This window comes from Amblyomma americanum, chromosome 11, assembly GCF_052857255.1.
Source record: "Amblyomma americanum isolate KBUSLIRL-KWMA chromosome 11, ASM5285725v1, whole genome shotgun sequence".
Classification (NCBI taxonomy): Eukaryota; Metazoa; Arthropoda; class Arachnida; order Ixodida; family Ixodidae; genus Amblyomma; species Amblyomma americanum.
Window position 1 is genome coordinate 84,007,627 of NC_135507.1, and position 27,097 is coordinate 84,034,723.

At 47.6% G+C, this 27,097-nt stretch overlaps 2 protein-coding genes across 2 annotated transcripts in view; one reads left to right on the top strand and one right to left on the bottom strand.

Annotated features, from left to right (window-relative positions):
- The window catches only part of r-l (rudimentary-like), a 33,629-nt gene extending 17,169 nt beyond the window's left edge, over positions 1–16,460 (bottom strand). The window contains exons 1-5 of the mRNA XM_077644111.1: positions 16,083–16,460; positions 15,889–15,987; positions 7,057–7,218; positions 6,082–6,185; positions 4,380–4,521 (exon numbers count right to left, since the gene is read on the bottom strand). Of these exons, the coding sequence (XP_077500237.1) occupies positions 4,380–4,521; positions 6,082–6,185; positions 7,057–7,218; positions 15,889–15,987; positions 16,083–16,214 (639 nt within the window). The 5' untranslated portion in view covers positions 16,215–16,460. The remainder of the gene's footprint in view (positions 1–4,379; positions 4,522–6,081; positions 6,186–7,056; positions 7,219–15,888; positions 15,988–16,082) is intronic.
- A 141-nt stretch (positions 16,461–16,601) lies between these two features.
- Fpps (Farnesyl pyrophosphate synthase) lies at positions 16,602–27,013 on the top strand. Its single transcript, XM_077644112.1, has 5 exons — positions 16,602–17,091; positions 17,622–17,916; positions 24,653–25,012; positions 25,611–25,823; positions 26,693–27,013. The coding sequence occupies exons 1-5, from the start codon at positions 16,916–16,918 to the stop codon at positions 26,894–26,896; spliced, it is 1,248 nt and encodes a 415-aa protein (XP_077500238.1). The 5' UTR covers positions 16,602–16,915; the 3' UTR covers positions 26,897–27,013.
- Positions 27,014–27,097: the final 84 nt, after the last annotated feature.

The following is a 27,097-nucleotide window of genomic DNA, read 5'->3' on the forward strand; positions in this document are numbered from 1 at the left end:
CTGAAGCTTTGTCTTGCCTCCCATCTCGGGTCGGGTCGCCAGCTTGCTCTCCCTCCCCTGTCTTCGAGAGGGCCTTGACTTTGGAATAATTAACCTTAAACCAACCTACTTGAGAGTGGAGCTCTTCAGGCTGGATACTCTCTCCTTCCACAGTTACTTCCATGCGAGACATGGCGCAGCTGAGTTACACCGCGACAAGCCAGCCTGTGTGTCCGCTCGGCGGGCGGCTCGAAGAGCCGCTCACCAGGTTAGGCTTAGCAGCCTGGCCGGGTGGCGTGAGTCCAAAAGTCTGTAGAAATTGCAAAAGAGGGCTGCACTTGCCGAAAGAGTGGTATCCCGGTGGTCGCGAAGACTTCCGGCGTTGCAATAGCTCAGTAGTTTGCGAGCACAAACGACAAAACCGTCGAAAACATCGAAAATGTGCGGAGTGCACATAGGATGCGTCCACTCTCCTCGACGCCGGCGTCCGAGTCTCGCACTGCTCGTTGTTCTTTATTGTTCGGTGCCGCGACCAGGCGAGTACTGTGCTCTGCTAGTTCTTGACCACGTGCGCGGTGTTGGTGTTAAGAAAATGCCGAAGTACAGAACTCTGACTCTCTGCCAGAAAGTGTGCCTAATTGAGGAGGCTGAAAAATGGACGAGCTCCAAAACGCAGTTGGCGGAAAAGCACAAGGTGCCTTTATCGACCCTTTCGACTATATTGAAAAATAAGACGAAGATCCTCGAGGCCTACGGGAAGACGCATTCGACGAAGCGGACAAGGATTCGTTTTCCTACGTATCCGGACGTTGAAGACGCCTTGATAAAGTGGCGTCAACATGCAAATGCAGCACACCTGCCTGTGAACGGCACGCTGCTGCGCGAAAAGGCCGATGAGCTTGCACTGCGGCTGGGCCATGAAGCATTTAAGTGCAGCAACGGCTGGTTGTCCAGATTTAAAGACCGCAATAACCTCAAATTCGTGACAGTGTGCGGCGAAAGCGGGAGCGTCGACCCAAATGTTGTCGAGAATTGGAAAAGGCATACATTGGCTCCGCTGCTTCAGCAGTAGGCGGAGGACGATGTTTACAACATGGACGAGGCCGCATTGTTTTACAAAATGCTGCCTACGAAGACGTTTGCCCCAAAGGATGCGGTAGTCACGGGAAAAAAACAACCCAAGGACAGAATAACCATTCTGTTTGGTGCGAATATGTCCGGCAGTCACAGACTGCCGCTGCTGATCATAGGAAAAGTGGAGAAGCCTCGTTGCTTCAAGAACGCACGACTTCCTCCTAAAGATGACGTGCTGTACAGAAGCAACAAAAAGGCTTGGATGACGGCAGCGCTGTTCGAGGAGTACGTGAGGCACCTTGACTGTAAGTTTGCTGCCGCGGGACGAAAAGTTGTTATTGTTGTTGACAACTGCCCAGCCCACGCCGACATCCAGAACTTGACAGCAGATAGGCTTGTCTTCCTGCCGCCGAATGTTACAGCTGTGTCGCAGCCTATGGACCAAGGCGTTATTCTGCAAGCGAGGAAGATTTATCGCTGCCATTTACTTAAAAGGATCTTGTTGTGCTACGACAATGGTAAGCAATATTCCGTGGACCTACTGGGTGCCATTTGCCTAATCGTGTATGCCTGGAAGCAGGTGGAGGGAGATATGATCAGGCGTTGTTTTATGCACGCCGGTTTTTCCAAGCAACAAGACGTCAGTCCCGAGGATGCATCTGATGCCAGCTGCACACTGGATGATGAAGGAGAGTTATTGTGTGCGCGCATGACCGACTTCGACGAAGAAAGCGGCGACGGGAGCAACGGATTGACCTTTGCGGACTATTTGAGCGCCGAACTTGATGTCCAAACGTCTTATGCCGACTTGGAAGGAGAAATATGTGACAACGGGCCTTCCAGCGAAAATGAAGGCGATGTTGAGCCCGTCCGAGCACCAGCTTTAGCTGCAGTCGTCGAGTCGCTGAATGTTGTGCGCAGTTTTGTGGAGTGTAGCGGCGGTAACAGCGAATTGCTGCGCACTGTAAGCAGACTGGAGGACGCAGCCTACGGTGCGGCTAACTACAGCGCCAAGCAATCGCGCATCGATGACTACTTCAAGTGACCGTTTTTCAGGCGAAATAAAGGTGCAGTATTGATACAGCCACGTTTTGTACGTTTATTTCTCGTTTTTCGTCCATTTTTGATAATTCGAAAACCCGGTTAATTCGTTGATTTTTCGCGGTCCGACGGACTTCGAATTAACGAGGTTCCACTGTACTTTGAATTTTTAACACACTGAATGTTTCAAAAACTTGCCGTGTGTGGCTTAGGTAATCAAGATTGGCAATGTGACGTATAGCTTTCTTTTGCAGAAGGTAAATTTTTTCTAGGTTGGTCTTAGTTGTTGTCAACCAGACTAATGAGCAATAGCTTATTTGCGAGACAAATAATGCATTATATATTTGTAGCTTTATTTTACCAGGAAGGAACGCGCGGCAACGAGCAATTGCACCTGTTATCAACGAGAGGTTTTTTTATTATCTTCTCAACATGCGAATCCCATGTAAGGTGTGAAGAAAATGTTACACCTAGTATGGTGTGTTCGTGAACAATTTCAATTTCTTCACCACCACAAATGATCTTTTTTTCTAGACGAAAATTTTTGTTTCTTGCACAAAATAACATAACTTTCGTTTTTGCAGGATTAATTTTTAGTAGATTAATATCAGACCATTCACGAAGCCGATTAAGAAGTTGATTACACTTGGTGACTAGTTCATTCACATCAGGACCAGAGAACAAAATCGTGCAGTCATCAGCGTAAATAATGAATTTTAAACCTTGGTCAATGTTCACAATACTGTTTAAATAGACATTAAATAGCAGAGGGCCTAGTACACTACCCTGAGGTATGCCTCTGATTATAGGTAGTAGAGATGATTGGTGGTTTCGAATATATACACACTGTTGCCTGTCAGCTAAGTAAGATTTTATTAAAGATAAAGGGTTGCCACGAATCCCATAGACTGAGAGCTTATGAGTTAGGATACCATGATCAAGGGAATCAAAAGCTTTACTAAAGTCTATAAAGAGGCCAAGGGTTATTAGTTTCATTTGTATATTTTGCAGCACGTGTTCCTTTAACCCCAATAAAGCTAGCTCAGTTGAACGTCCTTTTCTGAAGCCAAATTGTGCATCAGAAATGAGATGATTCTTCTCAAAGAATTGGTTAAAACGATAGTGCAATATCTTTTCGAAACCTTTAGCAAACGTAGGTATTATTGATATTGGACGATAATTTTTTGGTAAGTTTTTATCGCCTCCTTTATATATAACTGACACTCTAGACTTCTTCATTGCAGCGGGAAATTCTCCCGATTCAATAGATAGGTTGAAAATATATGTAAGTGGAGCAGTTATGTACTCTAAAATATACTTAATGGGTTTAATTTGGATTAGTTTGTGAAGCGCCGCCTTGCTGCTGCTGTCAAAATATAACGGCCCCAGAATCTCCGTGCCACCTGCAGCGCCAACATTGAATGCGCATTTAGAGCACACCCGACGTTACTCTCCAAGCTCCGGTCTGTGCTTTTAGCAGATGGGTAAGACAAACACTCCTTTCAAACAGTGCTGGGAATTGTTTCGTTCAGCTTGACGTCTGCGAGCTGCACAGAGTTCGCCACGCAGAAGTACGCTGTCACTTAATGACGACCAGCTGTGGGGTGCGAGTACATGCATGACTGAAAAAACTTCGGCACAATGAAGACAACCGAAGGAAGAAAAAGACAACACGTGCGCACACTACCAACTGCTTATAGGAACAAAAGGGGCACATTTATTACCCTCATTCACCATGTGACACCGCTCTATTGCTCACAACCCAGTAACAAGTAATATGCAAATTACAAGATTAAAAACAAAACGCAGAAGGCTTATCTACAATGCGCTTAAAGCCCTAGCTTATGTAAAGATTGCACAAAGCACTAGGTTATACTAAAAAGATAAACCAAACAAAATCTTAGCAACAGCAGTGTCACTCAATCGCAGCAAAAGCAGTGTCATGCATTCGAAGCAAAAGCAGTGAAAACCTTAAACGTAAAAACAGATCAAAATAAAATAATAAAAACATAATAACATAAGACGAACTTCTTGGCCTCAGAGAATATTCCTATGGATCAAGTTGTTTCTGCAGTTCCTTACCGTTGTCTTGCCTGTATTAACATCCTGAACAAGTAAATACAGAGCAAAGACATGCAGCTTCATGGCCTGTTGAAAAGTGCCACAACTGCGCTCGAAACGACTGCAAACCTTTTTTACGAAGACAGAAAAATTTCTGAGGCCGCAGCTGTCCTTTTCTTGGCACCACATCAAGCAAATCTGTCGCCCACGGCTGGCTTACCAACCTTGGTGAGTGAAGGCAGCAGGAGGGAAGGCACCAGGGGCGCCTTGACTGTCTCCACAAAAGAGGTCACTTCGGTGGCCACGTCCGCGGTGAGCCGTTTCTTTGCCACCAGCTTCTCCATGATGTCCGTGATGCGGAAGATACTGCATCCCCATTCATAGCCACTTTCAGCGCTCACAAACAGCGCACAGCCTACATGGCTGGACGGTTCAGGGCACAAAAGCCGTTTGTCAAAGCTTTCACGTCTCCTGACAAGTGCGGATGTTTGAGCTTGCTGATTCAGCAAGGTCTAATACAAACAGCATGATGACAAGGGACAAAAACACTTTGTACTTGTATTTTGTCAGGTCATGTCACCTTCAACTCAAGTTAAGGACAACGCAGCGAACTACGGAAAGAAAAATGATAGGTGTAACGTTAAGATACCGGGTGCAGGCAGAGTGGGTGAGGGAACAAACGCGGGTTAATGACACCCTAGTCGAAATCAAGGGCATGTGATGCGAAGGCAAGATAACCGCTGGTCCTTAAGGGTAACGGAGTGGATTCCGAGAGCAGGCAAGAGTAGCAGGGGGCGGCAGAAGGTTAGGTGGGCGGATGAGATTAAGAAGTTTGCAGAGATAGGGTGGGCGCAGCTGGCAAAGGACAGGGTTAAATTGGAGAGACATGGGAGAGGCCTTCGCCCTGCAGTGTGTCTAGTAAGGCTGATGATGATGTTACCTTTCCTTGTGGATGCAATTTTATGCAGGCCAAACACAAAAATGCATGCGTGCTGAAGTCTCAGTAACTCCAGGTGATTGGAATCACTATGAACTCTCAATGGCATACCTGACAGCCCATATTTTAAAGTGGCTGAGTTAAAGGGGCCCTGCGGCATAGATATAGCGCGAGGTCTTTATTCTTTGTATGCAAAGTAAGGGACATAGTGACGCCTGAACACCCAAAGAAATCGCTGAAATCTTGACATTTAAAATTTTAATCATCTCCACAAATGCTACTTTCGAGCCGATGGTGTCGCAATGCAGCGGCCATTTTCGGCAGCGGAAATAAGGAGGCATCCATATTCAGAGTGGAAATGAGGTGGCACTTATCATGACTCCTTTGCAGTGCAGTTCACTGCCAAGAACAAATCTGCAAGGCGCACACATTCTGTGGAGAGCGTAAAAATTTGTTTGCTACACAGGTTGAAAACAAATGAACGTGGGTGCAACAGGTGTTATCCACTTCCACAAGGTGCCAGCTGCACCTGTGATGTGGCAGGTGCATGCCAGCAGCTGTTGGTTTCATCTTTCATCAACACTGCCTGCTCATGCGTGCTACACGGTGGCAAATTTGTTTTCAGCCAATGGACCGTGGGAAAGGACAGCGAAGGAGAGGTATGCATGCAAAAGCCAGCTGTGTGAAAAAAAATGGCTGAGGATCAACGAAAAAGCTCAGTTAAGCTTGGTCTCCACTGTCTCAAAGTTGCGCCGACAGGAGTAGAGCTCTCGCTCTAAAAAAGTGAATTAGGCAGCAGAAGCATCGAAAATACAACAGAAAACTTGCACTTGTACTTCCTGAGACTGAGGCAAGGAGAAAGGAAACTTCACAGACACAGAAATCAGCTGCTCCAACAAAATGTGTTTCAGAAGCACTTCAAAATGCAAGACCCTCTGAACTGAAAGAAGTTGAAGAGGATGTGCGTCCTTGCACACCAAATGCTTCACCTGTGCAGATTAATGTTCCACTTGAGCAGGTTCTCTCTGCCACCCTGTTCACGGTCTAGGAACACCACTGCGTCCGTCACCACCAGCTCAGCCGTAGAGAGTGCCTGCAAGAAATCCCCCACGCCATGAGTATTTGGCACCTACATTCATCTGCGCGCCCCAAAATGAGCTGCTTCTTCAAAGAAATTGAACGAAAAACTAGTCAACAGGCCACAAGAAGCTGGTAAACAGATACGGCCACTACATGAACATTTATGAGGAATTGCTTCACGCCATAAAGTTCCAATTTATTTCGCAAAAGCAGGTGCACTGTCTTTGTCAAAAGTAATAAGGCTGCTCTTACCATTTCTCAAGGTATCAGAAGACTTTGTTATTAACCAGAGTAGTATAGCTATTGATGCAGGTTCACGCCACACTCATTACTCTCAGAGCCAATGAGGGCTGGCTACCACAGTGTCATCACTCTGTGACGGCCTGCTTTTTCTGCAGCTACGGCAGCCTTGTTACTTTTGGCAAAGATAGTAAATATAAAGGCTCTTCGATTTCATCTACCATGCTTGATAATATTTATGACAAAGCACAAGGGTAATTGGTAGACTCCTGAGTTGTGCAAAATAAAGCTCGGAAACAGCCAGAGAAATTTTGATCCAAATGTGTTTGTCATTTTCCCCACAGCCGAGTTAGCTCATTTAAAGACATGTATTCACACAGTAAACTGGTTTCCTCTTTTTCAGCTTTCTGAACTTTCAGCTTTCAGCTTTTTTCAGCTTTCTGAAAGACTATTTTGGATTGTTTATATTCTTCACAAACTTGATCTCCACATCAATACTATGTAACATCGCACTTCCACTTTTAATTAACTGCAGCTGCACTAACCGAGTCGCAAGCTTTGGCTTGGCCTTCGCCAGCAAGTTGTTAGTCAGTATATCTGCGTGGAAACTGATTAATATATTAAAGAAAAAGATATGAAGGTACCTGAGCAATCTCAATAATGCTGGAGCCACTGCTGACAATGTCTTCAATGATGATGCATTTCTGACCAGGTTGGAAGTTTCCCTCGATGGGACGCTTGGTGCCGTATGCTTTGGCCTCTTTACGAACCATCACCATTGGTCGCTCTGTAGTCATCGACACACACTGCACAAAACAGAGGGAGTATTAAAAACGCAAGCGGTGGCTTGTTGAGCTTCTGTTGGGGGTGACCTATGCTTACCGTTCATAATTCAAACACATCACAGTAAGTACAATGAAAACTAATTCCCAATTCTGTTCACTCCCCACGTCTCATACTTAAACATCATTTGTGCACTAGATCTCAAAGTAAATGCTTCTGCAAAGTCACAAAATATTTTCAGGATTAAATTTTCTTAAGTGTTAGGTACACCCGGCCAAATCTTGAACTGGCGTTATTTTTGCATCCCTAACTACACCTTGTAAAAGGCTTCTCTTGGCTAAACTGTTGGCATATTCATGCTGTAAGTTGACGCGTGTGGTGGGTTTTGGTGGGTCATTTTTTTTTTTCATTTTATGCTTGAGTGGAGTAATTGCCTGATTAAATGAAAATTATTAGCAATATTCATCGTCTGTAGCTATAAAGAGTCAAAACAAGGGGGATACATAGCAGTGGTTCTGGTGGCGCAATCCCGCTTACTCTGGGTAAACTACTCCTCCCATGCAAAACAAGTCGTTTACCCAGAGTAAGTGCGATTGCGCCACCAGAACCATTGCTACGTATCCCTCTTGTTTTGACTCTTCATAGCTGCAGACGATGAATATTACTAATCATTTTCATTTAATCAAGAAATTACTCCACTCAAGCTGTATCGTACATCATATGCATGCGCTGTGCGTGCCAGCCACATCGCGAACCGACCGCTGACGCTAACACGTGCCTACGTCACCCACCGTATATAGACCCAAACAGCTGCTATCAATGAACGTTATTCTGTTCTTGCCTGACTTGTCTGATACATGGTGTCAGAAGTGGGCCGACTGTCTGCTTCCCAAGCAGTGGCTTGAAGAAGAAACGCAAGGGCGTCACCAACGAGCTGGAAAAGATGGAGCTACTCAAGGCGCCCGACCAGCTACTTCTGACCAGGAACATCGCAAAGAAGTGGACGTTGTTTAAGCAGAAGTTCGAGCTCTTTTTGGAAGCAACAGCGTCGACCAAGGAACCAAGGACGGAAGCTGCTAAGACGGCGCTGCTGCTAAGTGTGGCCGGGGATGACGCTCTTCAGTATTAAATAACTTCATTTTTTTCGGCGGAAGAAAGCAAGAATACCTATGCAACAGTTGTGAGCAGGTTTGGAGCGTACTGTCAGGAGCAGCAGAATGAAGTCTACGAGAGGTACGCGCTTCACTCAAGGATTCAAGCAGAAGGTGAACCTTTGGAACAATTCCGAAGCGACCTGCGAAAGCTAGCCCAGAGTTGAAACTTCTCAACACTGAGCCACTCAATGATCTGTGACCAGATTGTGTTCGGCACAAATAATCCGAAGCTACTTGAGAAACTGCTCAAAGACCTAACGTTGCTGAAAGCAGAACAGATCTGCAAAGCTGCCGAAGTGTCGGCTCACCAAAATGAGATCTGGAGCCAATTAGAAAGGCAAGTGTCGTTGGTAAAATGGCGTGAACAGTTCAGGTACGACCGGTGCAACGGATTGCACGAGCGAAACAAGTGCCTGGCGTTCGGGACGACATGTTTTGCATGCAAAGGTGCCAATCATTTGGCGGCATGATGCTGGAAAGAGCCTGCAATTGGTGCACTAATTCACGACGACAACTTCGACATCCTCAATGTCAGGGTGTGCACGGTCGAAAGGACAGCTGACTGGACAGTTGCAGCCAAAGTGGCGAACCAGAATGTTGTTTTGAAAGTAGACACTGGGTCTCAGGCAAACTTGCTGCCTTATTCGGTCTTTCACAAATGCAGAGCAAAGGCAGACCTGAAGCCCAGCAGCTCCGTTCTTTGAGCTTACAGTGGTGACGTGATTAAGCACTTCAGCGTGGCGAATCTACCGGCGGTAATTAACGACAAGTTCGGCACTTTCACCTTCGTCATAGTGAAGAAGAGCAAACAGGCGATACTTGGACTACATGCAAGAGAGGTGCTGGGACTGCTAGTTCGTTCAGTCAATGGAGTGGACATGCAAGAGTCTGACAAAATACTGCAAGAATTTTCGCCGCTTTTTCAAGGTACCGGCTGCGTAGCCCACCCATACCGGATGGTTCTGCGCCAAGACGCCATACCAGTGATACAGCCGGCGCGACGCATTCCCTCGACACTGCAAGAACCACAGCGAGAGGAGCTGCAGTGCATGGAAGAGGCCCACATCATTCAAAGGGTCAATGAACCAACAGAATGGGTGAGTCCACTGGTCATTATATGGGGTGCTACCTGGGAAGAACACGACAAGCGCCTTCGTGGGGCTTTGGAACTAGCAAAGCAGGCTGGCTTGACATTTAATGCAGCCAAATGCAAGTGCACTGAGGTTGAGTTCTTGGGCGACATCATAAGCCACGATGGGATAAAGCCGAATCTTGCATTCAGTGCATCGATTGCCAAAATGCCGCACCCAGCTGATAAGACGGCGGTTCAGCGAATGCTTGGTGTGGCCAATTACTTTAGAAAGTATATTCCGCATCTTGCTGAAAAGACCAAGTTGTTGCGAAGTCTTATCAAAAAATCTTCGAGTGGACAGACAAGCATGGCTCTGAGTGGGCAGCTATTCTTCTAAGCAGCGCACCTGCGATGGCAATTTTTAATCCAGCAAAGAAAACAGAGATTAGCTCTGACGCATCAAAAAATGGGCTAGGAGCTGCACTGTTGCAGCACCACGGAGATAGCCGGCGACCCATCGCCTACGCATCATGCGTCATGACAGAGATTGAGCAAGGGTACTCACAAATTGAAAAAGAAACAATGGGAACAACTTTTGGGTGTGAAAAATTCCACTATTTTGTTTACGGCCAAAGAATTGTTATCGAGACGGACCACCGCCGACTCCTAGCGATTGCGTTGAAAGGAATCGGCGATATGCCACCAAGGCTTCAACGGTTTTTCTTGCGCTTGTTGAAGTACAATTATTCCCTTCAATTTGTACCAGGCAAAGAGTTGCTACTGGCCGATATGCTGTCAAGGACATCGCCCAAGAAACCACTGGACATCACAGCCTCCAAAGACGAAGTAGAGGTTCATGCGGTTGGAGTGGTCACGAACATGGTGAGCAGCAAAACACTAAATCGACTTGTTGAGGCCACTACAAACGATCGTGATCTACAGTCGGTTATATGGTACATAACAGCCGACGGTAACCTAGCCGGCAGCATGAAACCATTTGATGCTGAATTGTCCCTGATTGAAGGCAATGTGTTAAAAAGCATTAAAGTAGTCATCCCAAAGAGTATGAGGGCGGAAATGCTTCAACGAATACATAAGGGACATTTGGGCTTCAACAAGTGCAAAGCAAGAGCTCGACGGCTAGTGTTTTGGTCTGGGCTAAACTCCGATATCGAAATGATATTAAACGATTGTACTGTCTGCCGGTAATATGCGTACCAACTACAACGCAAGCCATTTCTGATGCGCCCAACACCACAATATGCATGGTACACAGTTGGCGTAGATATCTTCCAGCACGGTGGTAGTTCCTACTTGTGCGTGTATGATGCCCTATCGAACTTTCTAGAAGTTGAAATACTAAGTGACACAACAACTCGCACTGTCATTGACAAACTGAGTGGAATTTTTTCCCATTAGAGGATCCCTGTGGAAGTTTGCAGCGACAACGGACCCCAGATCTCCTCTCACAAATTTGCTGTTTTTGCATCAAGCACATTATGTCAAGCCCTGCATTTCCACAGTCTAATGAACTTGCCGAGAAGGCTGCTCAAATCGTAAAAAAAATCTTGAAAAAAAAAACGCAAGAGACACGGGAAGACTTCTGGCTGGGATTGCTTTTCTACCGTTCGACTCCGGTGGAGGACGGTCGTTCGCCGGGTGGGCTCCTGCAAGGAAGAAGACTGCATACACGACTTCCCAACTTCAGCCAACAGCCAAAAACAACGGTCTTTAAACGCAAGCCGCTGGATACCGGCGCAAAATCCCTACCGTGCCTCTGGAAAGGAGAAGTGGTTAGAGTTTCAGTGGACTCGCAAAGCGCAAGTGTTGGGGCCGGTAGCGCCACGGTCATACCGGGTGCTTACCGAAGATAACAAGCTGCTTCGCCGCAAATGCAAGCATCTAAATGCAATGTTGGAATCGTTCGAGAGCAACACACTCGGAAGTGACGAATCCGAGAGCGAGTGCGAGCCTGTCGACGAGCAGGGGCCCAGTCAAAGAGGAGTAGCTGCGCCATCCACGGACGGACACTATACGCCAGCGGTGAGGCGGTCCTCCAGAAACAGGAGGCAGCCAAACAGGCTTCACTACGATCACAACTTCAACCAAGTGAATTTGTGACGTGTTTCAAAGAACTAATAAACAGGGGAAGATGTATCGTATATGATACGCATGCGCTGTGCGTGCCAGCCACATCGCGAACCGACCGCTGCCGCTAACACGTGCCTACATCGCCCAGCCTATATAAACGCGAACAGCTGCTATCAATAAATGTTCATTCTGTTCTTGCCTGACCTGACTGGTACAAAGAACAATATGAAAAAAAAAAATGAACAACCAAAAACCACCACCTGCGTCAAATTACTGCATGAATATGCCAACAGTTTAGCCGAGAGAAGCCTTTTACAAGGTGCAATTAGGGGTGCAAAAATCATGCCAGTTAAAGCTTTGGCCGGATGTACACTCAAAGACCATTCAATTCGGTTGAAATTTCACCGTTGTGATGCGTGCTATGAACCTATCGTCACAGCCATAGCCTGACCTTAACTTCAGTAGAAAAGCTTCACTGATGGTGCCACTGTACTCAGTATAACCTGCAGTGGCGCTGCCCAGAACTGCACAACAGATGGAATGAATTTTTGAAGAGGCGATGATTAGCAAGTAATCTTTTCTCTGAAACATCAAGCACTACAGTTCCATGTAACTGAAGCATCTGTCACTTCTAACAACCCTCCAGGCAGTTCTTGTTTTTCACAAAAGGAATGCCATTCCACTGAGTAAACATTTCTGCTGAAGAACTGCGCTCCTGAGAAGTTGGGAGGTATCAGGTGAGGAGTAAGGCGGAGGGAGGTGTACGATGTGAGATCCCAACCTTATACCTGTGTTACACAGACAAATTTAATGCTATTAAGTGCTTAATGTTTTAAGTTTTAATGCCATTCGCACGGTGCCACATGATCAAATCTAATGGCATTAGTCTTACTTCCATTCACTGCCTAGTGAGTTCGCCACAACTCATTTGCCTGAGCAATGCATACTCTCGTCCCCATTCCACATGCAGAAAAGCATGCAACTTTGTTAGTAACAACTTCCTAACCAGTAGCAAAGGGTTTCTTCATAACTTTTAGTCAGATGAGGCACCTCCGCCTCAGCAGCAGGGTCCCTCCCTCTTAAGTTCGCTTAGCTATCCGGAGTCATGGTACCGTCTTAAGCGCACCTTCAAAGTTCTCACTGAAGCTCTGGTCTTCTAAAAAATGATGCATACTCGTACACACGCATCACTTTTTTTATTGATTTCCTTATTAGGTAATGATAAATTTTTATGGCGCAAGGGCATCTGTGGCCAAAGAGCGCCATGGCACAAAGTTTCTTCTTCTACTCAAGGTGAGGTCAAAGGCCCATTTTCCGAGCGTTTCACCCTAAGGAAGCCGAGCACCAGGCAGGGGGAAGCTTGTACCCATTGTATCATCGGTGAGTACCCAGCGGCACTATGGAACGAACCCCGCACCTCCCGCATGCGAGGTGGATGCTCAAACCACTAGGCCATTGCTGTGGCCAGGGTTTCTTAGTTGTGTTAGTATTAGAAGCCCCATCACGAAGAAAAAGCAGTGTCTGGCACTGTAGTGTTCTTTACACTACTTGCCATGGTCAACAGGTGGCAAAGTGGAGAGGAGGGGAAGGGCCACCTGCCAGAAGTACCATCATAAGAAAAGCTGGCGTGCAGCGTTGTAGTGCTGTACACACCATCTGCCACGGTTGGCAGGCAGTCAAGTAGAGAGAGAGGGAGAGCCTCTCTCCACTTGTATGGGAAAGGAGGGAGAGGCGGGAAGGTGGCTGCCACGGTACAAACCCCGAGAGTGGCTACCGCGGATGGAGGAGGTTCCGATGCAGGCAGAGGAATGCGCAACCTGAGGGTGGTTGCCACAGAAACAATCCGGCTGGTGGCTACCGAGGAAGGTGGAGGGCCAATCAGCCAGTGCCAGCCAGCATCCTCTGATTTATGCGCTAAGCTGACAACCTTAGCTCTTCGAGCAAGGGGAAGACCTAATGCTGATGAATTGTCATCACATAATGATAATTAAGTGCCCTCTTAATTATTTTCACCCCCCTCATTGCCATAAACATTTGTTAAAATCCACGTGGGTAGTCTGGAAAATTTTTTCAGAAAGTTAGGTGGGCAGATGAGTTAAGAAGTTTGCGGGGATACGGTGGCTGCAGCTGGCAAAGGACAGGGTTAATAGGTGAGGTGCGTTTCCAAAGTGGACGCAAAGAACCATGGGAAAATCGTCTGCCAGCTACTTCCGGTTCCAAATTGCTCGCACACACTGCCTTTTGCATAGCGATTGCCGTGCATGAATGCATCGTTTATTGACTCATTTATTTGTGCTGTGACACCGCTTATTGCACAGCAGCACCGTAAGATCTGCGCGCGCAGCGTATGAACGTGTCCTGAGCGCAGAAATTGACAATAACAAAAGGTAGGTGTGTTTTGTCGTGGTTATAATATGCCTGAGTAGGCTGCCCGCTCTGCATATGCACAGCAGTCAGTTGAACTAGCTTAACGCGTTGGCCTATATATATATAATATATTTTTTTGCTGCACTACAATGGCAGCAAAGGGCTGAAACGTGCACAGTTTAGCAGGCGATAGGTGCATTTTCCTCACAGCATGTAAGAGCTGCAAGTGGGCTAGCAAGCTATCCATACATGCCATTGTGCGCATAGCCCGTCTCAACACATCGCATTGCATACGCATAGAAAGCCTCCTAACATTTACACTATTTTAGTTGCATTTCACGCGAGAAAAACATGACGAAGCATAGCAGAGTCGATGTCACGTTGGTCTTGCGATGATGCAATACAATAAGTGGCGTTGCGGTGCAAATAAATTAGTGTAAGGAGCGATATTAACACAGCGACTGCTGTGAAGCCAGTCAGAAGGGGGAGAAATTTGGAACCGAAAGTAACGGTAGCAGACGACTTTCCCATGATCCTCTGCACTGAATCAGAAAACGCGTCTCACCCACTGGAGAGACATGGGAGAGGCCTTTGCCCCGCAGTGGGCGTAGTCAGGCTGATGATGATGATGACAAATCTTACAGTACCGTGACTGGTAATCTCCTGCGCTTTGTTTTACCACTTAACAGATTTTCGCCCTGCAACTCGTAAAGCTCCGAGAAGTAAGAGACATGTGGCTGTATGATACACGACTGGTAGGGCTAATCGCTTCGACTGCATTCACGCCTAAAAAGTAGTTCGTGAAAATAACAGCCAGAGGGTGGCGCCACGGTCATACCGGGTGCTTACCGAAGATAACAAGCTGCTTCGCCGCAAATGCAAGCATCTAAATGCAATGTTGGAATCGTTCGAGAGCAACACACTCGGAAGTGACGAATCCGAGAGCGAGTGCGGAGTAATATGGTTTTGCTGGTGCACTACTTCCGCAGCATCTGCTGAGTTGGCTGCCATGCATGTAACGGAGTATAGAGTATACTACTCCCCGCTGAATGTGCTCACTGCACGAGATGGTGCATCAAAGTCACACTGGTCACCATGTCGGAGGGCCAGAACCACAGCTTGTGAAAGCCTGTTCATCTCTCTATGCCTCGTGGAAACTATGTGTGATCTACCCTTGACGTCAAGTGCAAGCCATCCTAAACCAGTACAAGCGGGCCAAAATGGGTGTGCTGGTATGACATGACAGCAAATGACTGCAGATGAAGCTCGTCGTTGGCTCTGCTTAGTCCGTTGCCTTGTGCAGTACAAGTAAACAGTAATAATCATCTTTATTTGCACACACACATAAAGTAATGGTATGTAAAGCAACGTGCGAGGCTGTACGTGGTGGGAACCGATATGTAGTGCGCCTGCTGCAGCCAGCCTTTCATTCATTACACAAGCCTTGCATTAGGAATATTCTTTTTGTAACCTTGTTCATTTCCTCACAGAGCACAAGCTCGGTTTTTCTGCCACACTCCAAGCAGTTTGAACAGAAAGGCGTTCGCGAGGTACACAGACCTCATTTTATTTACCGTTCAATTGTTTGCATTCCATCTAGGCCCGTTTAATGATTTCATGTACAGGGTCGTCCACTCTTAGTGTGAACACGCGAGCGCGTGGCCGCGCTCTTCGGTGGGGCACAGCGTCCGACACGGCCGCTCGTCGCGGCTAAGTGGCGAAGACGGACTTGAAGGTGGTGCCTCGCGCCATCCGCCACTGCGCTGGGTGGACTAATACCACCTAGATTCCGCAGTGGCCCTCCGATGGGCGCGCCCACGCGCTCGTGTGCTCACACTAAGAATGGACGACCCTGTACATATTCCATCCCACGCACAATTTTCCGATCCGGGCCCGGCCTGCGAGGAATGGGAATAAACCAGTAAATAACTAAATAAACGCTCGTCACTTTCAGATATCAAACGGCCGCGGGCCTTTTTATTGCCGAATCTAAGGAAAGGAGCTCTCACCGTGGCGATCGGGAGCGCCGTGTAAGGAACCCCGCACAGCAGATCGCCTTCAATCTTGTCTGCTTTGATCTTCTCGACGACAGCATCAGCGATGTCGTGCTGCAATGCAGAAGGTGATTCCTCAGTTGGCTTTCAGCCACTGCGCAAATGTATGCCACGTATACGAAACAGGCGCTGGCCCTGGGCACACTTACGAGAAGTTTCGGGTAGCTCACTGAGACTCGAAGGTCCACGTAAAAGGGCGAAGTGATGCCGCTCTTCAGAGTGAACGCGCCGAACTTGACTGCGCCAGCGTCCACCAGCTCGCACGCCAAGCTGTCTGCCATGCTTGGAAAGAACCAACACGTGAGCGGGCCAAAAGATGGTGCCGGGCGCGAGCACGGCGATCGAACTCCCAGTCAGGACGTCGGTCGAGACGCGGTCTCGGTAGAATGAAGACGTCTGGCGATGAGATGCGTATGATTGCTTCAGCCCACAGATACCGACCGGGATGCGAACCTCGGATAGCCCGCGCGCAAGACCGCTCAGCCGGCGAATACGCGCGTCACGTGCTCTTTCGTGGACGTGCGTCGGACGTCGACGCAGCAGCCTCCGAGAATGTTGCCATAGCAACCACGGCATCAGCATATCCAGCATTGATGATGATGTTTGAGGCTCGCATCCGAGGCTCCAAGGCCAACCGCATCCAAATGAAGGCTACTGCTTGTTGACGTGCTGCTGTTGGGTTCGCTGCGTTTTCAAGGCGTTGGTTGCGTGTTCGGTGGAGCCGGCAGCTAGGCTGTGCGGCCCAGCGAGCACTGCAGCTGACTGCGGTCTCTATTTCGGCAGCCCACCGCCACTGGTTTCGCACAACGATCGCCGGACTTGGAGGATCATTGGGCGGGTCATCAGCCTTCGGCACACATTCCTACTGAGGCCAAGGTTGCAGAGGCCATCAACCTCACATGCGGACGAGGAAGCGAACGTCTGACGATTAGGAGCATCGTTTTCTAAACAGGCGATCGCGATCAAATAACGATCGGCAGAAATGTGGAATCTGGTGGCGACAGCGCTTCGTGGTTGGACGCCGCGCTGCAGCTTATCCGTCGGCAGGCTGTCTGCTTGCCGTCGCCGAACCCGACTGCTCGCGCGCACCACATGCGGCAGGTCCCTCGCAGCTGCAGGATGCGCCTCTCAACACACGTCAGCGGCATCGAACAGCAAGTACGCCTCTCTTCGGAGGACACTTCTATCTTTGCAACGCCCCGTAAACTTCACGCTAGTTGAGGTGGCATGACAGCAAGCTTGTCTTCGTGCCTATTTTTGCATAAGGATATGCCGCTTGAATAATGCACTGAAGCGATTGACTGGCAATGCATCATCGGTCGAGCTGTTTTCCTCCTCCGCAGGATGACGGGTGTTGTCTGTATACGCAGACCTGACAAATAGCGAAACAAACATCCCACTGATTTCGCATTCACGGAGTAGCGTTAAGGCAGATTATGTTGTCGCCGACTGCGCTATGAAGCAATTTTTTCGTTGGAAGGGCGAGCTGCATGCAGCGATGCAGTTCTCTAAGACAGCGGGCCGCTGCCGTACAAAGAGCGCGACAAACAGCGCTAGGAACACTTCCTCGTTCCTGAAAGCGCGCTCGATCCGCACATGAAAAAAAAAAGACACAAAACAAAACCCCACTTGAGCTAGGTGCTGTGCTAGCCGTCCCCAGCAGTGTGTCGTTTTCCTTGCGAGCGCAGGCCAGACAGCATGGCGAGCGAGCAGCGGCCGCGGCTGCCTCGGGTGCGCTCGGCTAACGACCTGCCGGTGCGGGAGGCGCGGGACGACCTCCTCAAGACCGTGCTGGGCATGGACTTCGGCGAGCCGGCGCTCGCCGAGGCGATGGAGGCCCTCCGCGAGGCGGTCGAGTACAACCTACCGGGCGGCAAACGTGTTCGACTACTGGCCGTGGTCCAGACGTACGAGCTGCTGGCTGAGGAGGAGGACGCCCCGCACCTGCACCTGGCCTGCTTGGTTGGCTGGTGTGTCGAGCTGGTAGGAACACATGTAGTGCAGGGCTGCCCCGAGATTTGGTGATCTGCACACACATTGCGTGTAATATGACTGTAGGTGTTTTGGCAGTTTAGGCGAGTTGGTGCGACATATATGATTTCTAAATTATGGCACAACCCAGTACGACGACAACCCAGAGACAAGAGGCGCACGAGCACTGGTTGAAAGGATGGAATGCATGTAGCACTGTTATGTGTGTCTCTTGTTAAGTTCAAGGCTATATGCTTTCAGTGTGCGCCCTGTATACCCTCACAGTAATGGCCCATGGGCACATGCAAAACTGATCTCCCATTCCTTTCTACCCCTTCCCACATGTAGGGTAGCATACTGGGCAAGATAACCGCTAGTCCTTAAGGGTAACGGAATGGACTCCAAGAGAAGGCAGGCGTAGCAGGGGGCCGCAGAAATTTAGGCGGGCGGATGAGATTAAGAAGTTTGCGGGCATACGGTGGGCACAGCTGGCAAAGGACAAGGTTAATTGGAGAGACATATGGGAGAGGCCTTTGCCCTGCAGTGGGTGTAGTCAGGCATGATGATGATGCTGGGCGTAGTGTTGCTAACATCCCTGCCTCTCAGTTCTTGTGTCCTCATTTTGGGTTATGTACGCTTTAATTTGAAGTCATGTAATATGCGCAGATCATGTGTTGAAAGCTCTCTGACAGGGGACACAGAAACAAGCAACATTCACAAGCAATTCTGACTGTTCATAATCTGTTTGTTTGTCACATTTTGCATTTTATTATTTTTCCAAGGACACAAAACAGCCTGGAGTCGAGAGCTGGCTGTGTGTTCACAGCACGGTGTTCTCTCTTCTCACAAATCTAGCAAAAATTTAAGCTGGCTCATCTCTAGAAAGGAACTGTCGTTGCAGCTAGTCCAGCTTTACATTTTCGCGTTAGTTGGTCATTTACAAACATTTTGCTCAGTGCTGATAACATGAACTAGATGAGCCAGAAGTGTTGACATTTGTGATTCAGGGTTGTCTTGCATGCAGGCAGTTTCTTTACACTTGTACAACAGTGCTCTGTCTTACTTATGTATGCATTTATGTTTGTATTTCGTGCACTGCACAATACAAACAAGTGTGCCACTGAGCAGAGTAGGAACAGAAGTGTATTTCATCCTTTTTGGCGAGGGTCTTTGTGTCAGGGCCACAATTCCTGTCATCAGGATTGCCATCCTTGCTTAGCCACCACTTGTTCAGTCAGGCACTCAATGGCTGTCATGACTGGCACAGTGGTGTGCAGTGCATGATTATCATAGTTGCTTCTGCTTTCTTATTACTGTGCCAGTAAGGGTAAGCGAGAGGTCAAATCATATACTAGGCATGTGCTGAAGAGTAACGAATTCCTGCATTTTCTGCATTCAAATGTGGCAAAGGAAAAGTTTGGAACCAAAGTATTGGCTTGCAGGAGTCAAGATAGCCTTAGGGAAGTCGCAGTATTACACTTGAGGTTCTCTTTTGAAACGTGCCTTGTTTCTGGGGAGCGCAGGCACGTCAGAAAGATTTGCACTTGGGCTACGTGGGAACATTCTATTGAGCACATCATTTCGTGCATTGTATTTACAATATGGGTGTACTGCACTATCGGTGGCTAAATGCTGGAATGAACAATGCAGCTTCTGAATATTATAGGCAGTCAGTACATACTTGTGGGTGTTAAAGCTACTGCTGCCCACTATTGAGAGAACTTTGAGTTGTGTACCAGACTAGAGCTGACTTGTGGTACACGTGTTACTAACAAACTAGAAGCAGATGAGATGTGTAGTCCTTAACTACTAACCTGGTTTCATTTATGTGGTGTCGTACCTTGCCTGGGAGCCCAAACTGTGCAATTCGCAGGCCTGGGCCAACCTTCAGCACCATTCAGCCATTTGCTTGGTCTGATCCCTGAACAGTGGTGTCAGTTGAATTAACTGAATTGCATGCCTGACACTAGTGTAAGCCAGTGTTCTAACAGAGAATTGGCAGTGACCAACAGCTAGCGGTTCTTGTATGTAAGCTTTTCGTACTGACCAACTTTCCTATCACACAGATGCCAAGCCACGCTCTTTCAGCTTGCATCAGTTGCCTTTGCTTGTGCGTTCACAGAACGAGCTGTTGACTTTGGTAGGAGGAAATGACACACAACTAAACATAGGCTCTGCAAGGAAGGGAAGGCAGTGTTCTAGCAGGATATAGACTTTCCTGCTTCCAGGGGTGGCTGCTCTTCTTAGCTTGTGAAGGGTCGTCTTCAGAGAACTCAAACTCACCAGCCTGCAGCTACTGCCTATGGTTTATCTCCGTGGCAAAATCTGCTGCATGAAAAAGCAGTAAGGCATTCTGCTCTGTCTCACTGATTGTGTGGCTGCTCTGATCACTGCTTGTTGTGTATAATTTCATTCTAACATCTGCCCATTTTACTAGTCATGGGTGAAAGCCTGGGTTTCTCTAATATACAGGTTATCTAATTCAACTTGATTAATATATATGTGGTTAAGGAGGAAACGGGGCTTAAAAATTGGAGGGGACACTTAATCTCCACCTTAAGGATACGACACGACAGCATTAATAGATTAATGCCCGTATATGTGGAATCGGTCATTCTGAAATTTACGTTCATAGATCCTTGGGAGTCCTGATAGGCACCACTCCAGGCGCAGTGGTGCAGCGATTAAGCGATGCGCCACTGCCCTGTGATTGCAGATGCTGCCACCGGTGGGGCTTGTGCGACCCATGTTGCTGTTCTCGAGCAACCTCTTGTGACCATTCATTAATTTAACTGCCACAGTGGTCAGTTTGCTCACAATCCGGTGTGCAAGTTGTGATGACGTCGTAAAGTCACGGGACCTAGGTGGCTTACTTGGGTTGTTTTTCTGGGGATTTTTCACTCGCAACACCGATGACGCCAGATTTTCTGCAGAGCGGGAGCCTTAACAGTATCGTGTTTATGTAGCTGCTGCTCTTGAATAAGAGTGATAGGTTTGCACATGCTTGCTTTCACTGCTTTGAAACATGCAAGTGAAATACCACATTCAGTGGGTCGTTGAGTTAATGCTTGCTCATATAAAATGATGATGGACATCAGAAATAGCTATGGTTGTGCGAATATTAAATTTTTGAAAGAGTATAAGGAAAAAATGCAAATATTAAATTTCTCTTCCGTATGGAAAATAACATTGAATAGGTAAACATTGCAATCCTTTTTTTTTTAAATAATGTATGGTCTTTGCAGTTGAAATTAAAGAAAACTTGACTGACTCAGCACAACAGAAAAGAAAACACGATGGGCACAGAAATGCTTGCTGCTTGATTAGATGGCACAACAGTGTCATGCAAAATGAGTGACAAAATGAAATTTATGAAGTGACACATGATTGGCATATGCCCAGAGATTCTGGACAAGCACATTGTTTAACAGGAAGTAGTTTATGAATGAAATGTTTTTTGTATATCATAAGCTTTCACAATAACAATAAATATGTATCTGCAGACTTCCCCACAGCAGGCTTGCATTTTTTGCTGTTAACATGTTTGCTGCTGTCTAAAATGTTCCCGATTGGATTTCTAGTCCTCACAACTCGATGCAAGCAATGGACCAACTTTAAAAGATTTTGCTACGCATCGGAAGAATTGACCATTACCTTCAATGTTTCCATAATAGCACCTTATAATATTCCATATTTTTTCAGAATTAAAACTGGTGTTTATGGATCCTGGGCTTGACTAAAAATGATATGAAATAACAATCATGAGTAAAATCTCGATAATTCGGCCTTCAGAGAACATGAAAAAATAGCCAAATCACACAAAAGTCAAGTTATCAGATGCTTCCCCCACCATTACCCCACCACTCCCTCCAAAGAAAAGCAACTGCCGAAAACTCAAAAATGCGGCGAAACCTTGTGAGGAATCTCCATTGCACTAACAGCGAAGAGCCTGTAACGAGCGCACGTTTTCAACATGCTGGACAAACAGCGCGGACTTAAGCGAGGGGAACGCTCATTGGTGTTTGAACAGTGAAACTGGCTGTGCTATAAAAAATAAGCCAGCGCTGAGGCAGCGATAGAATTTCGAGCGTTAACACACCTAACATAGGTCGCCGGTTCGAATACTTGCCGCGAGCTAGGCTAACGTAACTAGTAAGTTTATGCTGCACAAAATGCGAAATCGTATGCCACCACCCCGAAAACTCTGCGACAAACAGTTGAGCTGCAATGTTCACAGGAAGATTCGTATAGATGTGCAGGTTTGGGGGTACATAGGTCGCCGCTTCGAATCCCTGCCACGAGCTAGGCTCTAACTTGTAAGTTTATGCTGCACAAACGCTGAATCGTATGACACCGTCCGAAACATTCTGTGGGAAACAGTTTGCACGATTTTACACGAATGCCCGACTTGGACGCCTGCCAGATAGGGATATAATATACAGGATCAACACAGTTTAGTTTCGAGTTGTGGTGCTCGGGCATCATGCTGCCGCTTATCATTTTATTCCATTATGTAACTACCTCGGTTAGCATGGCAACCACTTGGCTACAATTTCCTTTGTAACACATAACGCCGAGACCTGAAACGCGAGAAGTAGAGCTAACGCTTCTAAAAGAAATGACGCGCAAGTCGGTGTTCGAAAGTGGCGCGCAGCTGGGTTTGGACGGCTGGCGAATGCGTGACTGATAAGCAGACTTAAGCGAGGGGAAAGCACACTGGCGTCAGAACGGCAACACTGCTTCTAAAGAGGCACAGAAGGCGAAACCAGCGGAACTACGCGGCCGGGTCCGTTTTTTACCCTCGCTACAGGGGCCCTCCTATCGTCGCTACGACTGTCGTTACACGCACGTTAAAGGTGCACATGCTATTATGCACCATGGAATAGGCGGGATTTTAACAAGGTCGCTTTACCTCTGCCAGTGACTCCTCGACTCGGCCCACGTAGCTTAGAGAGGCCCATGCGAAATTGCCGAAGTGAGCTTTCTCACATCACCATTCATCAATACGAGATGGCGGACTTCTTGCTGGAAGAACCGTTGGGAAGAACTGTGATGGTGACTGGGCGAGTGCCGTGGGAGTTGGCGTTAAGTATGAAGCACATCATGGAAGGATCAAACAAAAAAAAAATGCGCGCTTTCGGGTCGTGATTCTTCGAAGCGGGTGGTTGGCCATCGTGTTTTCACAAAGTGTGGCATGTTAGAAAGCCCACTTGCAGAATTTTACATGAGCCTGTAGTAGTGTGAATGTGATTGGTGCACATCATAAACAATGTAGAAAAACACCAAAGAGGTGGCCTTTGTACTGTTTTCATGACAGCTTTTTGCAAGGGCGATTAAAGAATGGAATGAACTACCAGATTCAGTTGCTGCCATATGTTCATCTGTCAATGCTTTTACTGCTGGGTTAGAGGCTCTCATCTTCCCCGACATGACTGCGTCTATGTAGATTCTGTTTCTGATGCGTATAATACGAGCGTATTTTTTTTCACCTCTTCACTGCTAGCCACTTTTTACATATACTACCACTGCTTTGCATTGTCGTTGTTTTTTTGTTGTCGACTTGGAGCGAGACTTACCTTTTCTTTGTCGTGTATTTTTTTACTCCACTCCTGTAAAAGCCCTTCTTGCGCTGACAGTATCAATAAACTAACAAACATCAAAATCGATCTTGTGATAATTTGCCAAGGTAGTGTGTTTTTGCTATGATGGGATTTATGAAAGTTGGTTGAAAATTTTCGAATATTCGGAAATTTTCTAATACAGATTTCTCGAATCGAATATGACCATATTCTATTCGTATTAGAAATTCTAAATATTCACACGCCCCCTAGAGATCATCGTCAGGCCAGGTTGCATTAACTACAGGACTAACATTTCCTGTTGGTCTCCGGTAGCCCGGATGTCAAAAGTGAGACAGTATGAAGAGGGTCATGGCCTGTCACTGTGCAACAATTTCCAAGGGATGAAAATGTTTGTCTCACTGATTCAGAGTATAATGTCGAAATCAGATCTCTGGATGCATTACATTTTTTTGGGAAAAGAACACACGCATAACTGCATTGGCTAATGTAATCCTAGCTTTGTGTTGTCCATGTTCTTTTTGCACCGAGTAAGCATCATCATCAGCCTGACCACGCCCACTGCAGGACAAGGGCCTCTCCCAAGTTGCTCCAATTAACCGTGTCCTGGGATAGCTGCGGCCAACTTATCCCCACAAACTTCTTAATCTCATTCGCCCGCCTAACCTTCTGCCGCCCCCTGCTACACTTGCCTTCTCTTGGAATCCACTCTGTTACCCTTGAGGACCAGCGGTTATCTTGCCTTCGCATTACATGTCCTGCCCAAGCCCATTTCTTCCTCTTGATTTCGACTAAGATGTCATTAACCCGTGTTTGTTCCCTCACCCACTCTGCCCACTTCCTGTCAGAGTGGCATTGACAGGATAATGTTTTTGTCGTGCACGTGTGTTGGCATTGATGCTAGTCAGCCCTGTGGGTCATTCACATGGGAAATTACGTATGCATGGAGCATATGGGCACTGCTTTTCACGTTCCAAATTTTCCATCATGTCTTGACATAGCAGGATCAGATACTAGTAGGTCTGTTTGTTTGGGCAACTGCATTTTCCTCTTTGGCAGAGAATGTGTAAAGAGTTCACTGTTCAATGGATTATATTTTGCACCACTCCTGTTGTCATAGTATTCATCAGATTACATGCAAACAAGCCCACTATGCTACTGTCTTGCAGCTGCAGTGCTATTTTTTGGTCCTTGATGACATCATGGACGGCTCGTCGATGCGGCGCGGCCAACCGTGCTGGCACACACGGCCCGACGTCGGTCTCCGGGCCATCAACGACGCGCTCTTCCTTGACAAGGCACTGGGCTGGGTGCTGAGGCAGCGGCTCCGTTCACTGCCTTGCTACCTGCCCCTGTTGGAGCTCTTCCACGAAGGTGACCTGCGCACCGTGCTTGGACAGGAACTGGACATGGTGGCTGCCGCTGCTGGTGGCGCGGGGCAGAGCGCAGTTGATCGCTACTGGGCCACAGTCAAGTTCAAGACGGCCTTCTACTCGTTTGCCCTGCCTATCCGTGCTGGTATGCTGCTGGTGAGTGCATGGCACCTTTTGTCACAGAATGCTCTATATCAGAGAAAAAGAAATACCTACTTTTTGACGAGTGCAGTGATGGAAGTGCGTCACCAAGTTCACTTTAATGAGGTACTCTGTAGCAGAATGCCACATCTTAATCAAACATTTGTGCTGAACAGGTGTCAAATAAGGACTGAGGAAAAGGCAAGAACAAAAGAAACAACCACCTAAATGGTGTTTTATTTGTCACCAACCATTCCGATGCCAGTAACATTATGTGGTTAACTTCAGTAATCTGCCCTCTGCAGTTGTTCCTCCACATGGTGGCTGTGTGCATGTTTGGAAGAGCGGCTTTTATGTCTGTGCTGCTAGTTCTCATATATAACTGCCAGCTGTTGAAGGCTCTACCTTGTACCTTTGCCTGCGCTGCAGGCTACTAATGTGACTGCCTGTCCAAGCTGCATGCTATATCTCTAGAGGTTTGGGAGCCTGTCTGCGTTGCGGCAAAACCTTTCTATTGCTATGCCGATGGCAAGCTGCCTCAGTCAGGCGGAACTTCGATCTGTTATTCGCTTGGCATGCAGTGAAAGAGAGGTTCGTGTGCCTTCCTCCGCAGGCGGGCATCGAGGACAGTTTGCTGCACGAGCAGGCACAGGAGATGGCGCTGACACTGGGGCGCATCTTCCAGGTGCGCGACGACTACATTGACTGCTTTGGCACAGTAGAGGACATCGGCAAAGTGGGCACCGACATCGTAGATCGCAAGTACTCCTGGCTCTTCGTCACCGCCCTACAGCTTGCCTCACCCCAGCAGGCTGAGCTTATACAGGTGTGCACCATGTCAGGAGACGCTGTCACCTTCCACTTTGCTGCCCTCTCTTACAAGCGAAGCAATGTATTTCTCCTGAATGTCGATTTCTCTGCTACCATGTGTAGTCAGAAAGAGGAGGCAGTCCTCTTCAAGGTGTCATCACTCGAGAAGAAGGAAGTAGGTGCATTTCTTTAGCGAGTATTTTGTGGAGTTGTTGGCGGGCGAGATTTCTGCAGCTTTCTGCAGCTGATATTCAGTGTCTCTCAAGCTAGCAGAGATGGCGCTGAAACGATGGTTGCATTGGCACCTTCTTGTGTTATCCAGTGTAACTAACTGTTCACACAGTAAACGATGCTGCATCCTGCAGCGTTTGCTTGAAAAAGCTGAACTTCAGCAGGAAATGCAAAAATGGTGCATTCCCACTACCAGATGCAAAACTTGGCACTAAAATTTGATCACCTCCTGCAACTTGCTTTTGAAAAGTAACCACCATATGCACCGCCTGTAACTTTTGGCATAAACTTCTTGCAGCACCCCTTCCTTTTTAAGGCAAAAGCCCTACTAGCTCCATTAGGTGAAATTCCGTCGGCGACCGGCGTTGTTGTTCCTTAGGCCGAGAGATGGTACCAAAAAGATGACCTCATCGCGCCATCTCCGAGTGAGGCGCACGTGTTGCGCCGATAGATGGCTCTTGCATAGGGTGACATCATGGCACTGAGTCGCGGGGGAGGCCGGCAGGTGAGGAAGAAAAGCAGCGCATGCGAAGTGATGTCATCCAATGGATCCCACTGAGTTGGAGACTGACAAGGGTCCACGGGATATAGTGGGAACGTCTCATCAGCTGAAAATAAAAGCACCCATTCTCTAAACAGTGCTCTTTCTTGCAGGCGCATGTAGGTCGTGGTGCCCCTGGTGGCAGTGATGAGGCTGCGGTGAAGGCTGTGTACCGAGAACTGGATCTCCCGGGCCATTATGCAGCGTACCGCGAACGTGCTGTATGCGAGCTCAACGCCCAGATTGACCGGCTGCCTCCCAAGCTGGCTGAAGTGTTTCGTCTCCAGAGGGATGCATTTCTGAGACTATACCCCTAGGCACCGAGTACTTCTCGCCTTACCCACTCCCAAATTTGCAAGATTAACGAACTACGGATGTCACATATGTGCTATGCAAGTATACCGAGCACGAACTAAAAGATATTTTTGTGCTTACATCTGCCTTTGGTTTTGTGTGCTTTTACCTTCTTTCACATGGGTAGCTTTCTCGAAGCATGCTTAGCTGAAGCTGCATTCGAG